At 42.8% G+C, this 19,109-nt stretch overlaps 1 protein-coding gene and 1 long non-coding RNA gene across 4 annotated transcripts in view; one reads left to right on the forward strand and one right to left on the reverse strand.

Annotated features, from left to right (window-relative positions):
- The window catches only part of TECRL (trans-2,3-enoyl-CoA reductase like), a 112,374-nt gene that overhangs the window by 8,157 nt on the left and 85,108 nt on the right, over positions 1 to 19,109 (reverse strand). For all 3 annotated transcript variants that reach the window (XM_048847561.2, XM_048847564.2, XM_048847563.2), the window contains 6 exons: positions 15,687 to 15,802; positions 13,358 to 13,463; positions 11,088 to 11,160; positions 8,781 to 8,824; positions 2,617 to 2,674; positions 375 to 460 (listed from right to left, as the gene is read on the reverse strand). In XM_048847561.2, coding sequence (XP_048703518.1) covers positions 375 to 460; positions 2,617 to 2,674; positions 8,781 to 8,824; positions 11,088 to 11,160; positions 13,358 to 13,463; positions 15,687 to 15,802 — 483 coding nt within the window. The remainder of the gene's footprint in view (positions 1 to 374; positions 461 to 2,616; positions 2,675 to 8,780; positions 8,825 to 11,087; positions 11,161 to 13,357; positions 13,464 to 15,686; positions 15,803 to 19,109) is intronic.
- LOC142071826 (uncharacterized) lies at positions 6,835 to 14,386 on the forward strand. The gene is made up of 2 exons (XR_012668003.1): positions 6,835 to 7,176; positions 13,376 to 14,386. It is a non-coding gene; the product is annotated as an uncharacterized LOC142071826 (long non-coding RNA).

The raw sequence follows: 19,109 nt of genomic DNA on the forward strand, positions 1-19,109 counted from the left end.
GGTGGGTCATACCCACTTGCTCAGGGTCTAACTAATCGCCACATTTGGGGTCTGTAAGGAATTTCCCCTCAAGTCAGATTGGGAGAGACCCTGGTGGGGCGGTGGCGTTGACTTCCTCTGCAGGTTTAAAGTAGCGTATATGGTGGATTCTCTGTAACTTGAAGTCTTTAAATCATGCTTTGAGGACTTTAGTAACTCAGCCAGAGGCTAGGGGGTCTGTTACAGGAGGGCAAGGTTCTGTGGCCTGTGATGTGTCTGGAGTCAAGGGGACTGCACTAAAGAGGAGGGATGTTCATTGTGGGCAAGGCTTGGTGCACCTGGGCAGTGACCTGACTGGGCTGCCCCTCCCCCAGGCAGAGAAGAAAACAGCGTACCTCGTATGTGTAGTTGGGACAGGAAACCAGTGTGAATAGCCATGTGAAGGGGTTGTAAGTTGGACTTGGAAAAGAGGTTTTATTTCCTTTGGGAAAGAAGAAAACACAAACAAACCCACAATGTAAGTACAGCAGGGATCATTGCATGTATGATGGCCACCGTTTGTACCGACACACAGGGGAAGGAAGGAAACTGCAGAGCTAAAAGCACAAGTTCCCACAGCACAAGCTAGGGCTGCAACAGACTCCTGTGCTCTGGGGCTCAGAGGACCAATATGACATGCTGGCCAGTGGGTCTCGCATACTCCCTACAAACATGCAGAGAGACACTGCTCTCAGGATGGGACCATTCGCCACCTCAGAGCAGAACCAGTAGGCTCATGCGTAGTGGCTGAAGTTGCCATCAGGTGTAACCATAGGACTGACAGAACCTGCTGGCACCAGTGCTTGAGTCCTGAGAAAAGAAGTGCCAGAACTCACTTCTCCCTGGGAGCCCTGTTGACACTGGTCCACGGGCAGCAAATGGAGATGAGGGGGCACTATACTCCTGCCAGGACCCTTCGGCCTGTGGAGCGGTAAAAGGAGAGAAGAAGGGGGTCTGGCCATAGGGGAGGCAGGGACAGGGGTGCAACAAAGTAGGAGGGTGCAGCTTCCTTTCCTGGCTGCAATGGAGTCAGCAGTGCAGGGCAGCCACGCACCCAGGAGGAAGCAGGCTGGGGCACCCACATCCCTGCCCAGTGAGGAAGCCCCGATATCTTTCTGGTGCTTTGGGCTGGGTATGGAGGCCCTGGTGCTTTCCCCTGCCCTGGGTGGGGCAGCAGCCAGGGGGAGGAGGGGGAGCTGCAGGCTGAATGCAGGGATTTCCCATGCAGAACAGGGGTGCTGGGAGGCTGTGGTACCTCTCTCTGCACTCTCCCGGCTGTGCCCTGCCCTGGCAGTGGTACCAGGCTTAGCAAATCCCAATGCTTCCTTGAGCTCAGTATGTTCCAGCACTTATGTCCCAGGCCCCCAGTGCAAGGCCAATTTCCTCCCGTACGGGCTGTCTCGGGCATGGCCGGGAGGGGAGGCAGAAGCTGCTGGCCAAGGCTCCCCCTTTGTCGCGCCCCTGTTAGGACCATTGGGATCTGGTTCTGGGGTTCAAAAGAAGCGCTGGAAAACTGCTCTGGTGCAGCCCAGCACCACTGGCTGGTGCTTTGAACCCGATGGGGCTGCCATGTGGGCAGTAATGGCATTCAGAGGGGAACAGTACTGGGGGAGAGCTTCTCAGAGTCAGTGGCAACTGGATGCCTACGCCACTTAGGCCTCTTTGGAATTCCAGCCTTCTTTAAAAAAAAAAAAAGGCAATTTTTATGTCATAGTAACAGAATTTCCCAGGAACATAGTCAGGACTCAGAAAGAAAGGGCACTGCAGTAATAATAAAATAAAATAACAATACAGTAAGATAATGTTGTGGTCCAGACCCTGACCTCTTCCTTCCATAATGCTAATGTTGCTATTACAAAATGCAACGCGTGAGAAGGATGCAAATACCTTTCAGGTCTCACAGTGGCCATAATGTTGTTGACACTGTCATGGTTTTTAGAGATGAGGTTGTGTGTGTGTAAATAGGTTTATTTGTTGCTTCTACTGCACATTGTGGCCCCTGTTAAGCACATGGTTAACTTTAAGCACATGCTTAACTGCTTTACTGTGTAGAGATTGAATTAAGCATGTGAATCAGTGTTTTCTTGAAATGGGACCTAGGCTAAGAAAAACAATTATTCTTGTGCAATATGTGTTGCTTTCTAGAAAATGTTCTGTAGCCATAATTATTTGCCCAAAATGCTCTGCAAAAATGAGAAGTGCGGAGCACAATTTAGCAGCACGTTTGCGCACACTCCGATTTTTAGAGCGGAAAACTATGCAAATTAGTTATTTGAATGTTTGTTGAATCCTCATTAAAATTAAATCCTTCATTGTCCATCGACAGCGTGTTTTAATACATTTAAACACTCCAATCAACAATGGAATTGTGGATATTTATAACAAAGAGAAATTTGCCATAAGCTTTAGAAGAGCAATGTTACAAATATCACCACATTTATTTAGCAGGTGTTATAACAAATGACATGATATCTCGCTCATCTTTCCTTATTTTTTAGGCAGACGTATAGGTTACAATATGTCAGGAAAAGGTCCATAGATAAAGTGCAATTCAGTGTGAAGTAGGTGGGGTGGGGGAGGGAGAAAGGGGAGACAAACCTGAGTTATTTTGTTGGACTAAAGCAACGTTGATAAAATGATTTCCAGCTTCACACATCTGCAAAAAAATGGAAAGCATGGTCACTGTTACACATTTAGGATGTTACCAGATAACTACATGACTGGTTGATTTTAGCAATAGGATTAAACTCTGTATCCAAAAGAATAGCAGAGCGTTAAAAAAATATCGAGAAACCCATTCAAATGGAAATACGTTACACTGATTGTGAGAACCCAGATGCCCCAGAAAACCATGCACTGGGTGAACTGTTGAGGTGAACTACTGGCTCCACTGAATACAATGGCAAAGCTCCCAATGACTTCAGCGGGCCAGGACTTTACCCTTGGTTGCAGAGAGAAGTGTAGGTGCAATCCTCCAAGCTAGCAGCAGACTCTTTGATCTAACAGGAGAGATAGCCTTGGGATCATCCACAGTAGGCTAATTAAAGGGATTTTGCAAGACAAGTTTCTGGCACACCATCGTCTCCTGGCTGTGGACTTGTGTGACAAAGTGGGGCTTTTTCTTGTCTTTTTTTCTTGATTTTTCCAATGGTTTGCATGCAGAGGGGGACGCACTTTCCCTGGGTGTTACTGGTTTAACAAGGTGATGGGAGAGGGAGTTGGTTGTTACAGAGGACCATCGATAGAACTTGGGACCCCAGCCAATGGCCTGGAGGATGGGGACCCCAGCAACTGGTGACCGGGAGGCCCAGATCAGGAGTCACAGACTGTTCTGGCCAGTGGGGGGACAATGGGCTGTGAAGAGAGGACCCCGGTGACCTGACCAGTTGGTTCCAGCCAGAGGGGTGCAAAGGACAGCTCAGGCAACCCTGTTTACCTGGATAGAAGACAAAGGAACAAAGCGGGGCTTGGGGGCGGTGATATCAGATGCCCAGTTGGGAAGCAGGGGGGCTCTGGACTGAAGAGAGAGATCAGGCAGAGCCCACTTGGATGCAGGGGAGACTTACATGTGCTGTGTTGAGGGAGGCCAGGCCTGAGGACCCTGAGAGTTTCCTATGCTGTGTTGCGCATATAAACCTAAAACTCAATAAACCTGCCTGTTTTACGCTGGCTGAGAGTCTCTCCCGTCTAGAGAACAGAGTTGCATTATTCCCTCTGGGAGTGGAGGCCCCAGGGGCCCAGAGCGAGTGGACTTCCTGAGGGGGGCCATGGTGAGAGACAGGCATGCTAAAGAAGCTCAGAGAAGTGCGGTTCCAGGAGGCAGAGGGGCTTAACCCCCCAAGAGAGAGTGGACCCCCGAGAAGGGCTGTCACACTGAAAGGGGTTCTCCCCGGGAACCATATGGGGCAAAGAGTGGGCATGACCTGTGAATCCATGACAACTTGATCCTGCCCCATGGAAGCTGAAGAGAGTTCAGCCATTATAGTGGGAGCAGGATCAGGACCTAACCAATAAACTCACTGTCAGGCATTATGCCCATTCTTCCTCCATGTTTTCCAGACCTTCTTTGTGTTGATCAAGGATCACAAAAACAATCTGCTGAATAAGTTACACAATGAAAAGAAATGGGCTGGATAATGTATTTGTCAAATATTACTCAGAAGGAATTGCTCCATGAAGGGCAGTATGGTCCAGTGAATGGATCCAAAGAAAACCTGGGTTTTCTATTCCCACCTCTGCCAATGACTGGCTGTATCCCTTCATCTCTGTTTGCTCTCCCCCACTTTATCTTTTCTATTTAGATTGTAAACTCTTTGAGGCAGGGACTATTTAAACAGCACCTAGAACAATGGGGCTCCGATCTGAAATGGGGCCTTGAACTGCTACTGTAATAAGCAAAATGCTGCTGTTACTGAAAACTAGTGCTGGTTTTAAAAAAACAAAAAAATCCAGTGAAAATTTTTCAGCAGGAGCAACACCGACAAAGTTCTAGTTTTTTCTTAGCGGTTTTTCTGGTTTTCACAAGAAAATATCAAAACAACATGGATCACAATTTTCATGACAATTTAAACTGAAATTGTTTCGTATCTGACAGGTTTCAGAGTAGCAGCCGTGTTAGTCTCTATTCGCAAAAAGAAAAGGAGGACTTGTGTCACCTTAGAGATTAACAAATTTATTTGAGCATAAGCTTTCGTGAGCTACAGCTCACTTCATCGGATGCATTCAGCATGCATTGAGCTTGTGCTCAAATAAATTTTGAGATTTTCATTGGGACAGTTTGATCAGATCTATTTAAAAGTTTTATTTTGGCTGCATAAGAAAGTCAGGATTAGACCCAGTTCTTTTTTCTCCATATTTCACCCATGAGAAATAAAAAATGGAAAACCTCTGCACCTCAAAAAATGCCAATAGATAGAAGAGGAAAAAATGTTCCAAAATACTATAAAAGTGGCTACAATTGCTATGTTCCTGGAAAAAATTATATTTTTAAAAAATAAGCACCCAGCTTTTTTTTCTTTTACAAAACAATCGTATCACAAATTTTCAAAGTTAAATGTAATATACATGAAACACTACACAAATGCAAATATGTTACACACATATGACTAAAAAGAAAAGGAGGACTTATGGCACCTTAGAGACTAACAAGTTTATCTGAGCATAAGTTTTCGTGAGCTACAGCTCACTTCATCAGATGCATTCAGTGGAAAATACAGTGGGGAGATTTTATATACACAGAGAACATGAAACAATGGGTGTTACCATACACACTGTAACGAGAGTGATCAGGTAAGGTGAGCTATTACCAGCAGGAGGGAGGGCGGGGAGGACCTTTTGTAGGAGAATCAAGGTGGGCCATTTCCAGCAGTTGACAAGAACGTGAGAGGAACAGTACGGGAGGGCGGGGGGGGGGGGCGGAATAAACATGTGGAAATAGTTTTAATTGTTTATTCCCCCCACCCTACTGTTCCTCACACATTCTTGTCAACTGCTGGAAATGGCCCACCTTGATTTTCACTACACAAGTCCTCCCCCCCACTCCCCCCCAGCTCTCCTGCTGGTAATAGCTCACCTTACCTGATCACTCTCATTACAGTGTGTATGGTAACACCCATTGTTTCATGTTCTCTGTGTATATAAAATCTCCCCACTGTATTTTCCACTGAATGCATCCAATAAGTGAGCTGTAGCTCACAAAAGCTTGTGCTCAAATAAATTGGTTAGTCTCTAAGGTACCACAAGTCCTCCTGTTCTTTTTGCGGATGCAGACTAACACAGCTGCTACTCTGAAACACATATGACTGCAGCACCACCCATTCATAAATTATACTTAACACCTATTAATTCTGTAATCAATTATAAGTAAAAGCAAGTTAGGGGCCTTTTTGCTGGGATTCTTATTAGCTTACCTTTGATGCTGCAGCTGCAGTCAGCTGTAATTAGCTTTTATCTCCCTCTTTAAAATTTGGCTGGTGATCCTCCAAATGGAGAAGTATAGCTAAATATAAACCAGCCCTTAAGCTAATGTCTTAAAAATTTAAAATCTGGGAATTTGCAAAACTTCTGATTTTCAATGTGTGACCATTTTCTATCTCCTCAATGAGTTGCACATACATTTTTCTTCTTAAATTTTAAATGCACCCTATGTGAAAATTTCTCTCTTGGCTGGCTTGCTTCCATTTCTCCAAATAGAAACATCTTTCAGAAAGGCCTGCTGAGCTCCTTAAATTATTCTGTGCTGTTGTTTATCATGAATGTAGAAGCACATACTTAATACAAATCAAAGGTATCTGATAAAGACAAGCCATGAAGGAAGAAAAAACATTGGTCATATATTTGAGGACCCTGTAAAAATGACCTCAAATAGATTTTTCAGACATATTGCAATTTGAGGCTTCAGTATCTTAGAACCTGCTAAGACTAGAGGCAAGCACTTGTATCTAGGGAGATGGCTCCCTTTTCAATGGTATAAATATCCTGGAGCTCAGACCTCAAACCTGCTCCTGTTTCTGGACTGACTGTTGTCTGCAATATTTTGCAGAAAAAAAATTAAAAACCATTTCTTTCTGCAATCAACCATAAAAGATGATAAAAAGAAGATTCCACTTAAGTTGAAGAAGAAATGGACTGCTTTTACTAAGCTGTTACTTTGGATAAGTGCTATTTTTATTGTTAACATAAACTGCAGATGTAATCCATTTCCACTGACTTTGAGATACAGAATGCTATAGTCGTGATGGCAGTAAGGTACTGTATGCATCACTGGATTAACACATGATCCCCTGCAGACACAACACACTAAGTTAAGCACTTACTGCTTTCACCCACAGGGTTTCAGTGAGTACATGAAGTTCTTTCTTCACATAAGTGTACTGTATGTCTTTGCTAGAAAACTGGTTGGAAATTTTTCAGTGTCATTTTTTTTTTTTGTTGTTGAAAAATACTGATTCATTGAAACCGAAGCTTTTCGTGAGAAAAGTTTCCACAAAACTTTTGTCAGGACGGTTTCTCAGGTCCAGGATGGAACTTCTGATCAAGCCTAGGGAGAGAAAGAGCCTGGTGGTTAGAGCACTTACCTGGGCTAGAGAAGACCCAGTTTCAAATCCCTACTCCCATTCAGAAGAGCAGGAAGTTGAACCTAGGACTCCTGTGTGCCCGGTGAGTGCCTTAACTTCCAGCCTGTTCTTGTCTCTGTGTTTGTTTATGGACTTTTCTGTGGGAAAAAAAATGAAAGGTCTTGGTTTTATCTCCCTGAGAAACAGACAATATTCTGAAATCTCAAATATTTTCACGAGATGGGAAAACTATTTTCTCTCCAGCTCTACTTCACTAGCCTGGGTCTGGTCAGGCAAACATGGGGTGTATTTGAGCCTCCAGGATCTGAACACTGCCAAAATTGTGATCTTAATGGCTCCGATTCAGGGAACCATTTACACATCTGCTTAATGTTAAGTACATGCTGAAGCACTTCCCTGATTAGGGTGGCTTTCCGGGATCAGCCCAAATCAGTCACTCTCCTCTTTTCCTGTTGCATCTCTGGAATCCCACCCATACTCATGTGGCCTGATTTCCAAAGGGAATGAGAACATTTAGCTGCCTATGATTTTGATGGTATTTGTGGATATTTAGCACTTTTGAATAAGAGGCCACTACTGTGTGGGACAGAAAATAAGCTTCCAGGAGCGTTCTTCTGTTTAACTAGATCCCCAGCACTCCGGCTGTGATAATCTACGCATCATATTCAACTTTCTTAGAGTTCTACACTCTCACACGAGTGTATTCGTATACATCCCTGGACCACTCCATCTCACTTAGTAGACTCTAATATATGGACCTGCTATGCTAGTATGTATGGGTCCAACTGTACAGTCAGATATACATGTACAGTTCCCATTAACTTCAATGGGAGATGTGAGGCTGTATTTGAGGAAAGAATTGGGCTCTGTGTTAACTACTGGCTCCTAGAATCTTTTCTCCTGGAGAGACCACAGTACTTTAATCCCATTCTGCTCCTAAATCACAGTGTTTGTGAGTGGATGAGACCTAGAGGAGAAAAATCACCAGCTCAGAAATACTGTAATTTGGAACTTTTAGCCCCACATGGGGTGCAGATCTAATGCTATGCTACAAAACCAACCCCAGTGGCATGAGCTACTTCCTGTTGTGATTACAGAGCGAAGTAGCTGCACTGAGATATTTCTACTCTGTAAAAATAGCACCCGAGCACATAAATACTGGGAAGATGACATCCCCGTCAATGGAAAAACAAGGTGAAAACTAGGTGAAGAAACAAATCTTAGCCATTCTTCATCCATAGATGCCCCTATTTTATAAAAAAAAATCTGTTTCCAGGTGATAGCAGGCATGTTATTTAGGGAAGACAACTTTATTGGAAAGCCAGTTTGGGATATATTTCCATTTGATTTTATCACAGCATTTGAGAAATTACGGTAAGCGATAGCAATTGCCTAAATCTTCAACTTTAGACGTAATTCTGCATCATTATCATCAAGATGTACCACTTAAGGATCTCAGACAGGGAACAAGGCACCAACATAGCAGGCAAAGTACACACAAACAACATATGCACTGTTCCTGCCCCAGAAAGCTCAATAGACCCATTAACATTAATAAGACGAGTGACATGCTGAAGGTCTGCAAGACCAGGCATTAATCTTCACTCACACAAAGTTATTCCTCTTGACAAATAATGAGTCTGTTTTATCCCATAAGCATCCTTAATACTTTATTTGAGTACATACCAGAAAAGCGAGGGCAGCAAAAATAACTTGCCTGTTGCCAAATGCTGGAAAACAGAAGGAAATAATAAGTTACACTTTAGTCTATGTGCATGGTTCACTATAGGTAAAGTTCACCCTGGTGCAGAGTGCTAGAAATGCTTATGTCCCTCAGGGACTTTGCACAAGGGTGAATTTCACCCACATTGTCTGAGCATTATGCAGATAACAAATGTATTTGGTCAATGCCAGTCTCTTTGTCACTAATTAATAGTGATACATAGAGCACCTTTTACCCATAGATCTTTACAAAAGAGGCAAGCATCATTCTCCCCATTTTACAGATGGGGGAGTGAGGCACAGAGACATGCTTAAGGTCATCCAAAGGCTAATGGCAGTCGTGGGACTAGAAGCCAAATCTTCTGCTTCCAATAGAGGTGTTTTAATCAGCTAGTCCGCACTGCCTCAACTATTAATGAAGCTGAGATGTATCCTGCCCTTCCTTTTTTGTAGCACTAAGGCATCATATATCAAGTACCAGCAACTCAGCCAGATCACCTCAATAAATACATTTAGTCCCTACAATGTTCAGCTACCCAACCCTGCATTTCTATACCCCTTTGGTATCCATGCATCATGATAGTGTTACATCATGAACATCGCAGAGGGTTGCAGCCTTCCTCCAGAGCTTCAATCATAGTTTTAGGCGCACAGAGCATGTTCACTGTCATTGATTCTGCAGATCCTTCCCGTGTCATAGAATCATAGACTATCAGGGTTGGAAGGGACCTCAGGAGGTCATCTACTCCAACCCCCTGTCCTACCTTTCCTCCTTCCCAAACCCAGCTTGTCTCAACTTGGGCTGACACGCAGCTCCTCCGTTGTGCAAGGGTGACGTGCCATGACAGCAGCTGCCAGGACGGCCAGCACAGCTGCCACTGCTGCTGAGCATGTGTCTGCTAATTAGATGTTCTTCCGGGCTCCCTTTTCAACCTAGCTCAACTCGTTATACCTGCATGCTATTCCCCAGTCAGCTGTGTGTCACCAAATTAACTGTCTCTGGGTCTGAGACTCAGGGGTCTGCCCATGTATATTTCCCAAAAGGAAGGGGCTGACATTCATATCATTCTTTGCTGAATCATCGGAGTATGGTACCATCCAGCTCACTGAGGTTTACTACAGAAGCATCATTTCAAGAGCAGTAGTTTTAGGAATAAGAGCACCCGATGTGGAGATGACCTCCACTGAGAACTGTAGAAGGAATAGACAAAATGGCCATCATTTGGAATTAGATACTCAGCGTATTCTAAGGGAAAAAAAAAAAACATGTGTTTCAAATAAATACTTGCGTTCAGTGCCTGCTGATTCAATGACCCAGAATCTAAGAGTTCGTTTTCACACAGAAGTTCAATCCACCACTGCCATTTCCACACAAACTTAAAAGGTCATTTGAAGAAATGCCATTTTTCAAAATGAAATGTGATGATTTTTTAAAATTGAACATATGCCATTTATGAACTTTAAAAAAAAAATCCCACTGTGACACTAATCTGAGTAATTGAAATTGGCAGGGCAAATCCTGTATTCTCCCAAAACCCACAGACAGTGTCCTGACAACACACATACCAAAAAGAAAAGAAAAGAAAAGAAAAGAAAAGAAAAGGAAAGGAAAAGTACAAAGATGAAGTGCCAGCAAAATGAAATAGCCGAAGGAAGGTGCGACAACCAAGCACATGAATGGAAGAAAGCACTGAGGGTTATGCCTGAACACAAAAAAGAAAAAAAGGAAGTTCAGTGACTTGACAAAAAACATCCAGAAAGACTAGTGGTGCAACAATGATGAATGAAGACTGTACACGAAAAAGAAAAGGAAAAAATTAAGATTTTTTTTCCCCAGTGTTGCTGCAAATATTTGATAAAGCCTTCTTGGGTTCACAAACCTTTTCGTTTTCATATATCAAGCAAGAATGTTCTCATTTGAAAATACTCATCCAGCTCTTATCCCCTTGTATATTTTTAATGTAAACATATTGCAGAGGTGAGAATAATACTTATCACACTGTTTCTTTCAATTGGCTAATATTTCATGTTCACAAAACTCAGTGATGATTAAGCTGGGTTAAACAGTAACATATGTTCACAGCCATAGTACAAGAGGGATGCTTACATTAATCTTTCTACTGACAAATAATGCAAGCCTATGCTTTGTACAGGCAAATGGTCTGATCCTACTTCTATTGAAGTCAAGGCCCAAGCTTCCACTGATTTCAATGAGCGTAAGATTGGACCCAGAAAGATTTAAAAAAAAAATGTCATTTCCATGGTACATACATGGTGGAGTGTATCGGGGGTGATTGACATAGTAAGCAATCCAAGAAGTGAATCCCCAGTAAAAGGCACAGCCCTGGAATAGGGAAAAAAAAAAAAAGAAAAAGATACATTTTAGGAGGAAAAATTACAGGTAAATTCAAATTATAACTTAATATACATTTTCTAGCGGCAGTGCTCCAAGTCCAGATGACTACAGTGCTTTTTAAAGATGATTCATTAATAAAAATTAATTTTATTCTTCCCTCTTAAGAATTATTAAGTCCAAATTGGAAATTAGAAGCAGATTTTTAACAGTGATTTAAATGACTCTTGGCCTGTTCCTAGAGCATCGCCACTTTTGTGCTTTCCCTTACCAAGGGATCGTGGTAAATCAATGATCTAGCCCAATAAAAGGAGTGTCACTTTATCAGAGTGCAATATAACTAGACTCTGCTATGGTACAGGCATATTCCTTCTGACTCATACAGATCTAAAATCTATTTGTAAGAGATGATTGTAGCTAGGTTCAGCTTGTCAATCTGTAATTTGTTTTCAGCTCCTATGTTCCAAACTGAGACAGCAATGGTCATACACAGGTAAAACTTCAAAGGCAATAAAAAGCAAATCACAAAGAAGTACATATGCAAATAAGTTCCCTTTTGGGGACTACACTGAGTGGAATATTATTCCTGGATAAAGTATTACCGGTTGTGACAAAGCTTTTTATGTGCTATTCGTCCAACATCAGTAACTCTTGTAGAGTCACTTATTCAGCAAATGTGTGTTTCTTTGGGTAAAATGCATTAGCATTTTAAATCTCCCACACACATTTTTGTGGAACTGAGTTAACATTTATTAATTATTGTAATTTATTTGTCTTGCCATAGTAGCGTGAGCATTACTGGTCATGGATCCCCTTGCAAGGATCCCCTTGCGCTAGGTGTGGTAAAAACACAAAAGAAAAAGACAGTCCCGGCCTCAAAGATCTTTTATCTACAGCTAATGTTTTCTTGATGTTATCTTAGATGTCTATCACTTCTTTCAACAAGAAGAACCCCAAAGTACTTTACTGGGCATTAATTCCATTCCAGAGGTTCCTTGCAACCTGCAGTCAATGGGACTCAATATAGGAATGAAGTGCAACCCAAATGGAGTTTGTTGCAGGACTGGCTCTTATGGATCTGATCTGGCCCTGATGGGGGCAGGTGCAGTTCCACTGAAATTAACTCAGTTGCACTGTACCTGATCCTATGTATTCAGCATCACTTCGTCCACCTGTGAGAGAGAGCCATTTCTGCAGATGGAGCATGGCAGTTGCTTGACGGTGACTGAAGAAAACCCCATTGAACTGAAATGATGGGGGTGAAAGAAAGGGTACCATATAATGATCCAGTTGTAATCTTGCATAGATGCCCTGGTGAATACTTTACTTCTTACCAAAACTACCACAGGATCTAATTCTCATCAGTGCCTAAATGACAGTGAAAATCAGTGTTCCTCCCAAGTGCCTATGTCCCTTTGGAAAGTTACAAGTGCTTTTGGGACTCTTACCTCATATTCTGAGGTGCTATTTTCATTAAGACCTCAAGTTTACATCTCATTTGAAAGTTAACATCCTCCTCAGCACATGCCCACTAAACCTTATCTCCTTCCTTGCTTGGGTCAAAGGGGTCTGTCTGCAGAGCCAAACCTTTTCTTCTCGACTACAAAGCTTAAACATATCTGAAAGACGTTTCGTTTAACGTTCCCTATTGCTCCTCATGCTTAGCTACAGCTTACTTCATAATGCAGCAGCTGGAGCAAGAGGAAGGATGGAGTTTTGCTTACGGTGCCCGACAAATGCTTTGGAGACCTTAATTCTATTCATCTATCTATCGCTGCATCCCCAAGTGACTTTGGGAAAGTCACATGATGTTCTCCCTGCTTCAGCCCCCCATCTCTAAAATAAGGATAATAATCCTTCAGTTGCATTTTCTGTTTAGAGTGTAACCTCTTCAAGGCAGGGACTGTCTCTGACTTTACATTTGCTCAGCAAGTATCACAGTAGAGTCGGATTTTAGTTGTGAACTCCAGCCGTTAACATAATACGGATAACGGCAAACCAGTACCATTCCGTCAGAGAAATGCTACGCCCTCTGAAGGCGGTATCCTGAGGTGGTTTAAATACTGTAAAGGGAACATAATTACTGGGCCTGGAAAACAAATGAATTTTCTTTCCCTGTCATTGTTCTGGGCCCCGTTAGCATGAGGTCCTTCTCTATATTGAATAGAATGATAAATATAATTGTCACCTTTATCATATTTTTCAGAGGCGTGTGCCCTCCGGAAATCTTGTGAACAAATAATGTCTCCAGAAGATGTCTGACATAGTGTAAACAATGACAGAAGCAGGCCAAGCTGGAAAAACAATGAAAAAGGGGGAATGAAGATACATGAAGGATGGGTGGTGAGGTCGTTTTTTTTTTTTCTTTTTTAAACAAAACAACAACAAAAACCGCCCACGCACTTTCTGCTACATCACCCTTTATTTTCACATAAAGAATAAGGACTGATAGTTTAGAACTGAAGAGTCACACTTGAAATCTCTGGGCATAGACTTTGCCTTCGCAAAAGCAACTGAATCCTGATATTCATGGAATCGTTTTCACAGAGTTATATAACATTGTATCCATTTTACTGTGGAAGCAACATATTTTACCCACCTTGAATTAAAAAGGACACAGCAGGCTCAGAATGTAATGTACAGCTATGACAGTCGATTAAAACAGGACAGCTGTGTATACAAGCAGACGTCTGCAATGCTTCCAACAGATGTCTCACACATTTTAGGGATATCTTAATGCTCTCGTAGGATGTGTCTGACATTTGAAAACATTCTGAATGGTTTGCTTGCCCTTTAGTAAGTACAGTAGCTGCACAGAGGTAGTTTGTATTTCATTTCCTTGCGGAGTCAAAACAAGATTTTGCTGCAAAGTGAATCCATTGCAATGGCTTTTTTTGTTCCACGTTACAATGGAACGAGATAATTGTTATAGAATTTATTACACTGATTCCCTTTTGAGGAGGATTATGAAACAACCACCAGCACTTCTGATTTGCTTCAGAGAACGAGCTGCAGCTCATAAAGATTGGGTTTAAAAAACAAATGTCAAGAGTGATTCATGGCAGCATTTTATCTTGGTTGTATTTACTGTACTAGCTGTGTCTGTCTCATTGAAAGCCAATTATGAGACATAAATGAAAAGTGATTTTCAGTGTGTGAAGTTTCAAATACTTTGGCCACCGTACAAAATTCCCAATAAAAGTCAAAGATTAAACAATTTTGAAGTAATTAAATCAGCAAGGTTTGAGTTTAGGAAAATCAGGTAATTAATGACTGTGCAGAAGGCTGAATCACACTTTCCTTCTTGTCAAGAATTTTAAAAACATTTGGCTTACATCAGGAACCACAACTAAATAGCTTTAAAAGGATCCGCAAAAAGACTCTCTGCATCCCAGCCCCCAGATAAATAATGCAGATATTTTGACCTCTCTTCTATTAAAACCCTCTATCTCCTGTTAAATGTACAACCCAGAGGAGAACCCACATGTTACTTGGTCTTTTGGCACTGTGTTACTCAAGAATTATTCTGGGTTCTATGCACAGATCTCCCTACTCAATCTTTCTGTGCCTTATTTCCCCATCTCCCTCCCAGTCTATGATATTACTTCCTTCCTCCCAACCTTTCTCTCGCTTGTCTATTTAGATTCCCCCGATCCTACAGCCGATAGCACACAAAAGGACTGCTGTGCCCATGGGCTGCTCTGCTGAATATTTTTTTATTAGTAGCTCAGCAACTGTTATTAAGCTCCTTCAGAACTCTTGGATGGATCCCATCTGGTCCAGGTTGAACTTTTAGAGTGAGATTTTCAAAAGTACCTACAGGATTTAGGAGCATGCGCCTCATTCAATCAGAGCCTTGCACTTAAATTTCTTAGATCCTTTTGAAAAACTTTCCATTTATTCATCACTTTGTTTCTGAATGTTCTCCTCTGACAATGCTTCTTCTTTACTACCTGTAAAGAGCAGATCTGGGTATCCTCTTTGCTGAAGACTGATGCCATTAATCTTATAAGACCATCCTTTATGCTGTGGTCCTGATCCTGAATTCATTTGGTTACTGGGAGGTACTCTGGTCTAATGGATAGGGGGCACAGGACTGAGGACCTGGAGTCTATTCCTCGTTCTGCCACTGATCTATTGCATGACCTTGGGTGAGTCACTTCCCACCTGTGTTTCCCATCACACCTTTCCTCTGGCTTGTCTATTTAGATATAAACTATTCAGGGCAGGAACTGTCTCCCACTGTGCGTACACACACACACACACAATGCCGAATGCAACAGGGTTCCATTTTGGGGTGGGACCGCATGGTACTACTGTAATACAAATAATAATTAACAATAACAACAACAACCTGAAACTCTCATTGACTTCAGAGAGGAGAGGTTTGGATGTGGAAGGAATGTAGGGTCAAGCCCTCTCTGGGCTCTAGCATTAAGAAACAACAGTCTCGTCATCCATTCATCTGGAACATTTAATGGCTTACCGTCCTGCATGACTTTGGTTCATGCACTTACTGAACTACTGGGTGGCGGAAGCTCTCCATATTCTCCTCTTCAGCATAAATACTTGAGAGACGAATGTAAAAGAGCAAGTAGATTAGTAGAGGCCCACTGTATTCAGTCAGAAAAACCTAGAAATGAAAAAAAGACTTCTCAGGATGGGGAATTGAACAACAAAGGAATAATAATAAGAAGAAGTACCTAAGTATTTGATCTGCCATGGCAAAGGGCCCAGTGGTACACCACAGCTTGACTACTGTGTGCAGATGTGGTCACCCCATCACAAAAAAAAAAATATTGGAATTGAAAAAGGTTCAGAAAAGTGCAACAAAAATTATTAGGGATACGGAACAGCTTCCATATGAGGAGAGATGAATAAGACTGGGACTTTTCAGCTTGGAAAAGAGACAACTTGGGGCAGAGGAGAGATAGGATAGAGGTCTATAAAATCATGACTGGTGTGGAGAAAGTAGGAAGTGTTATTTACTCCTTCCCAGAACACTAGAACTAGGGGTCATGAAATAAAATTAATAGGCAGCAGGTTTAAAACAAACAAAAGGAAGTGTTTCTCATACAAAGTGCAGTTAACCTGTGGAACCCTTTGCCAGAGGATGTTGTGAACACCAAGACTAAAAAAGTGTTCAAAAAAGAGCTAGATAAATTCATGGAGATTAGGTCCATCAATGTCTATTAGCCAGGATGGACAGGGATGGTGTCCCTAGCCTCTGTTGCTAGAAGCTGGGAATGGACAACAGGGGATGGATCACTCAATTACCTGTTCTGTTCATTCCCTCTGGGGCACCTGGCATTGGCCACTGTTGGAAGACAGGATACTGGGCTGGATGAACCTTTGATCTGACCCAGTATGGCTGTTCTTATGCCAATGCAAAGCCAAAACATCCCTCAAGTCCGGGGATCAGCTCTGACCATTTTTTTCAACTGGAAAATGTTTGAAAAAAGTTTCCAAATTGTCAAAAGGTTTCATTTCTGGTTCAAAAATAACTTTTCATTTCAAAACTTGAGCTAATTATCATACAAGCAAATGGGAGAAAAAAAACCCTCAAAAATGGTTGAAATTGAAACAAAGTGATTTAACTGACCGAACCTGAAATCTGAGTTTGGATTTTTGCTTCATAAAAATTTGCAAGATTTTGACTTTTCATTCTAATTCGGAACAGTAAACAACAATTATCACTGGATGGGAAAACTCTTTCCCACCCAGCACTAGTTATTACAACATTCTTCAACTAGTCATTTATAGCTCATTGACATATGAAGTCTGGGGGCCCGTCCTGCAGTCCTTATTCAGTGAAAGCCTCCACCGAAATCACTGAAGAGGGATTGCACTCCCAAGCCTTGGAGTGGAATGTACGCAGACAGGCAACAGAGGTCTATAAGGAACAACACCTTTTTCCAAAGAAAAATAACTCCTCCTTCTCTCAGAGTCTGCTGTGTCTACACTCGGGGGCTCTGCTGACGTAGCTCCACAATTCTGAGAGGAAAGGACATTCAGCAAGGGAACAGGGGGTATCCTGGCTCTGTCCCCTCTCTGCTCCACTCACCAGCCACAGTAGGTGCCTGGGCACACGGGGGGTGTTCTCCCATCACTAATCCAACTCCGCGAGAGGTGGGAGCTAGGTCGGCAGAAGAACTGTACTGTCTATCCCGGGGGTTCAGTCAGCACAGCTGGGTCTCTCAAGGGTGTGGATTGTCCACACCCCTTGGAGATGTAGCTATGCTGAGGTAAGTGTCCAGTGTAGACCAGCCCTTAGGCTAGGTGTATACCACAGAGCCAATGCCAGCATAGCTATGTCAGCAGAGCCCCCAGTGTAGACACAGCATACTCTGAGAGAAGGAGAAGTTCTGCCGTGTAGGAACCTCTCCAGCTGACATTACCTATGCTGACAGAAATCACTTTCTGTCGGCATATCTGTGTCTACACTGGGGACTTTGTCAGCATGGCTATGTTGCTGGGTTTGTGGGTTTTTTCACACCCCTGCCTGACACATCTATGCCGGTATATGTTTTAAGTGTAAACCAGGCCGTACTCCTGCCCCACAGCAAGGGGAAAGCTGGGAAGTCATTGGGTTGACTTGGGGGGGGGGGAATAGTCAGAGGGCTTGTCTACACTGAAAATGCTATAGCTGTGTCACTGTAGCGCTTCAGGGATAACACCACTTATGCCAACAGGAGGGGTTTTCCCATCGGCGCAGGTACTCCACCTCCCTGAGAGACGGTAGTTAGGCTGCCGGGAGAAATCTCCCTTTGGTCTACACTGGGGGTTAGGCAACAAAGTTATACCAGCCTAATTTCCTAGTGTAGACCAGGGCTCACTCACACTCCATTCTCTATTCTCTCCATTGGGCAATGCAGCTATGTATCACCCTTTTCTCAGGGCAGATTGTAAAGTTACAGTCCAGCTCATGGAAAACAGCCTTCCATTAATATTGACACAAAGCTTTTTAGAGAATCCCTGCTGGGGGAAATATAATGTGACCAGAACAACGAGGAGCATGGATCTGATTGTCTAGCCTCTCTGGAATGAAATTCCAGATTAAAACCATGTTGTACTACACATGTACAAGAGATTGTAATGAGCAAATTGTAACTCAAGTGCATAACACTGCGGAAAGGAGTTTATATGTTCATAACTAATGGACTATTTAGCTTAAAGGTGGCTGTTTGCAGTGCTTTAGAACTCTACGTGTTAAATGCCTGTGGTTTAAATGAATTTAATTTTGAATAGCTTTCTCCAAATAGTGCTCGGCAATCCCTCAGTGGACCCCTTCCCCCCATGCATTGTTTTTGAAATCTATCTTTAGCAGTGCTTATAAATGACTGCAACAGAGAGACTTTCCTTGAGCGCTAATCTTTAAATTGGGATGGCTTTTATTTTGGGACACTAAAACTCTTCCCTTTTCCTCTGTTAGCTACTATGGGACAAATTCTCTGATAGTGTCAATCCACTATCGTCCCAACTGAGCATCCAATTCTATGTGGTGGCTTTGAAAATCTCAGCCGATAAATGTAAGGCTCAATTTTCAGAAGGTTTTGTTTAATTGAATTAGGCCTGTGCACAATTCCCCTCTCCCCAAGTGAGTGTTTCCCTAACCCGGTCTGTCAGTAGACAGGCGGGAAGAAGGAAAAAAGCTGAGTCTGTATAAAGGAGGGCAGAGCCCGGGGGCAGAGAGGCCAGCGTGAGGTCTGGTCACCTCTTACATGCCACTTCATCCCCAAGTGAACTGAGGCTGCCAGAGTTTGTGGAGTGAATGGGTCTGGAATGTGAGGGGTCAAGACACCTTAAAAAAACAGTCTCACCATGGACTTCCCAGTGCAGCATGCCTGGGTGCAAGTGAGAATGATTATAAGTGATACTACAGTGACGCCTATCAGTCTGGGGGTCCCACTGTGCTAAGTGCAGTCCAAACAAATCGTAAG

This window comes from Caretta caretta, chromosome 4, assembly GCF_965140235.1.
Source record: "Caretta caretta isolate rCarCar2 chromosome 4, rCarCar1.hap1, whole genome shotgun sequence".
Taxonomy (NCBI): domain Eukaryota; kingdom Metazoa; phylum Chordata; order Testudines; family Cheloniidae; genus Caretta; species Caretta caretta.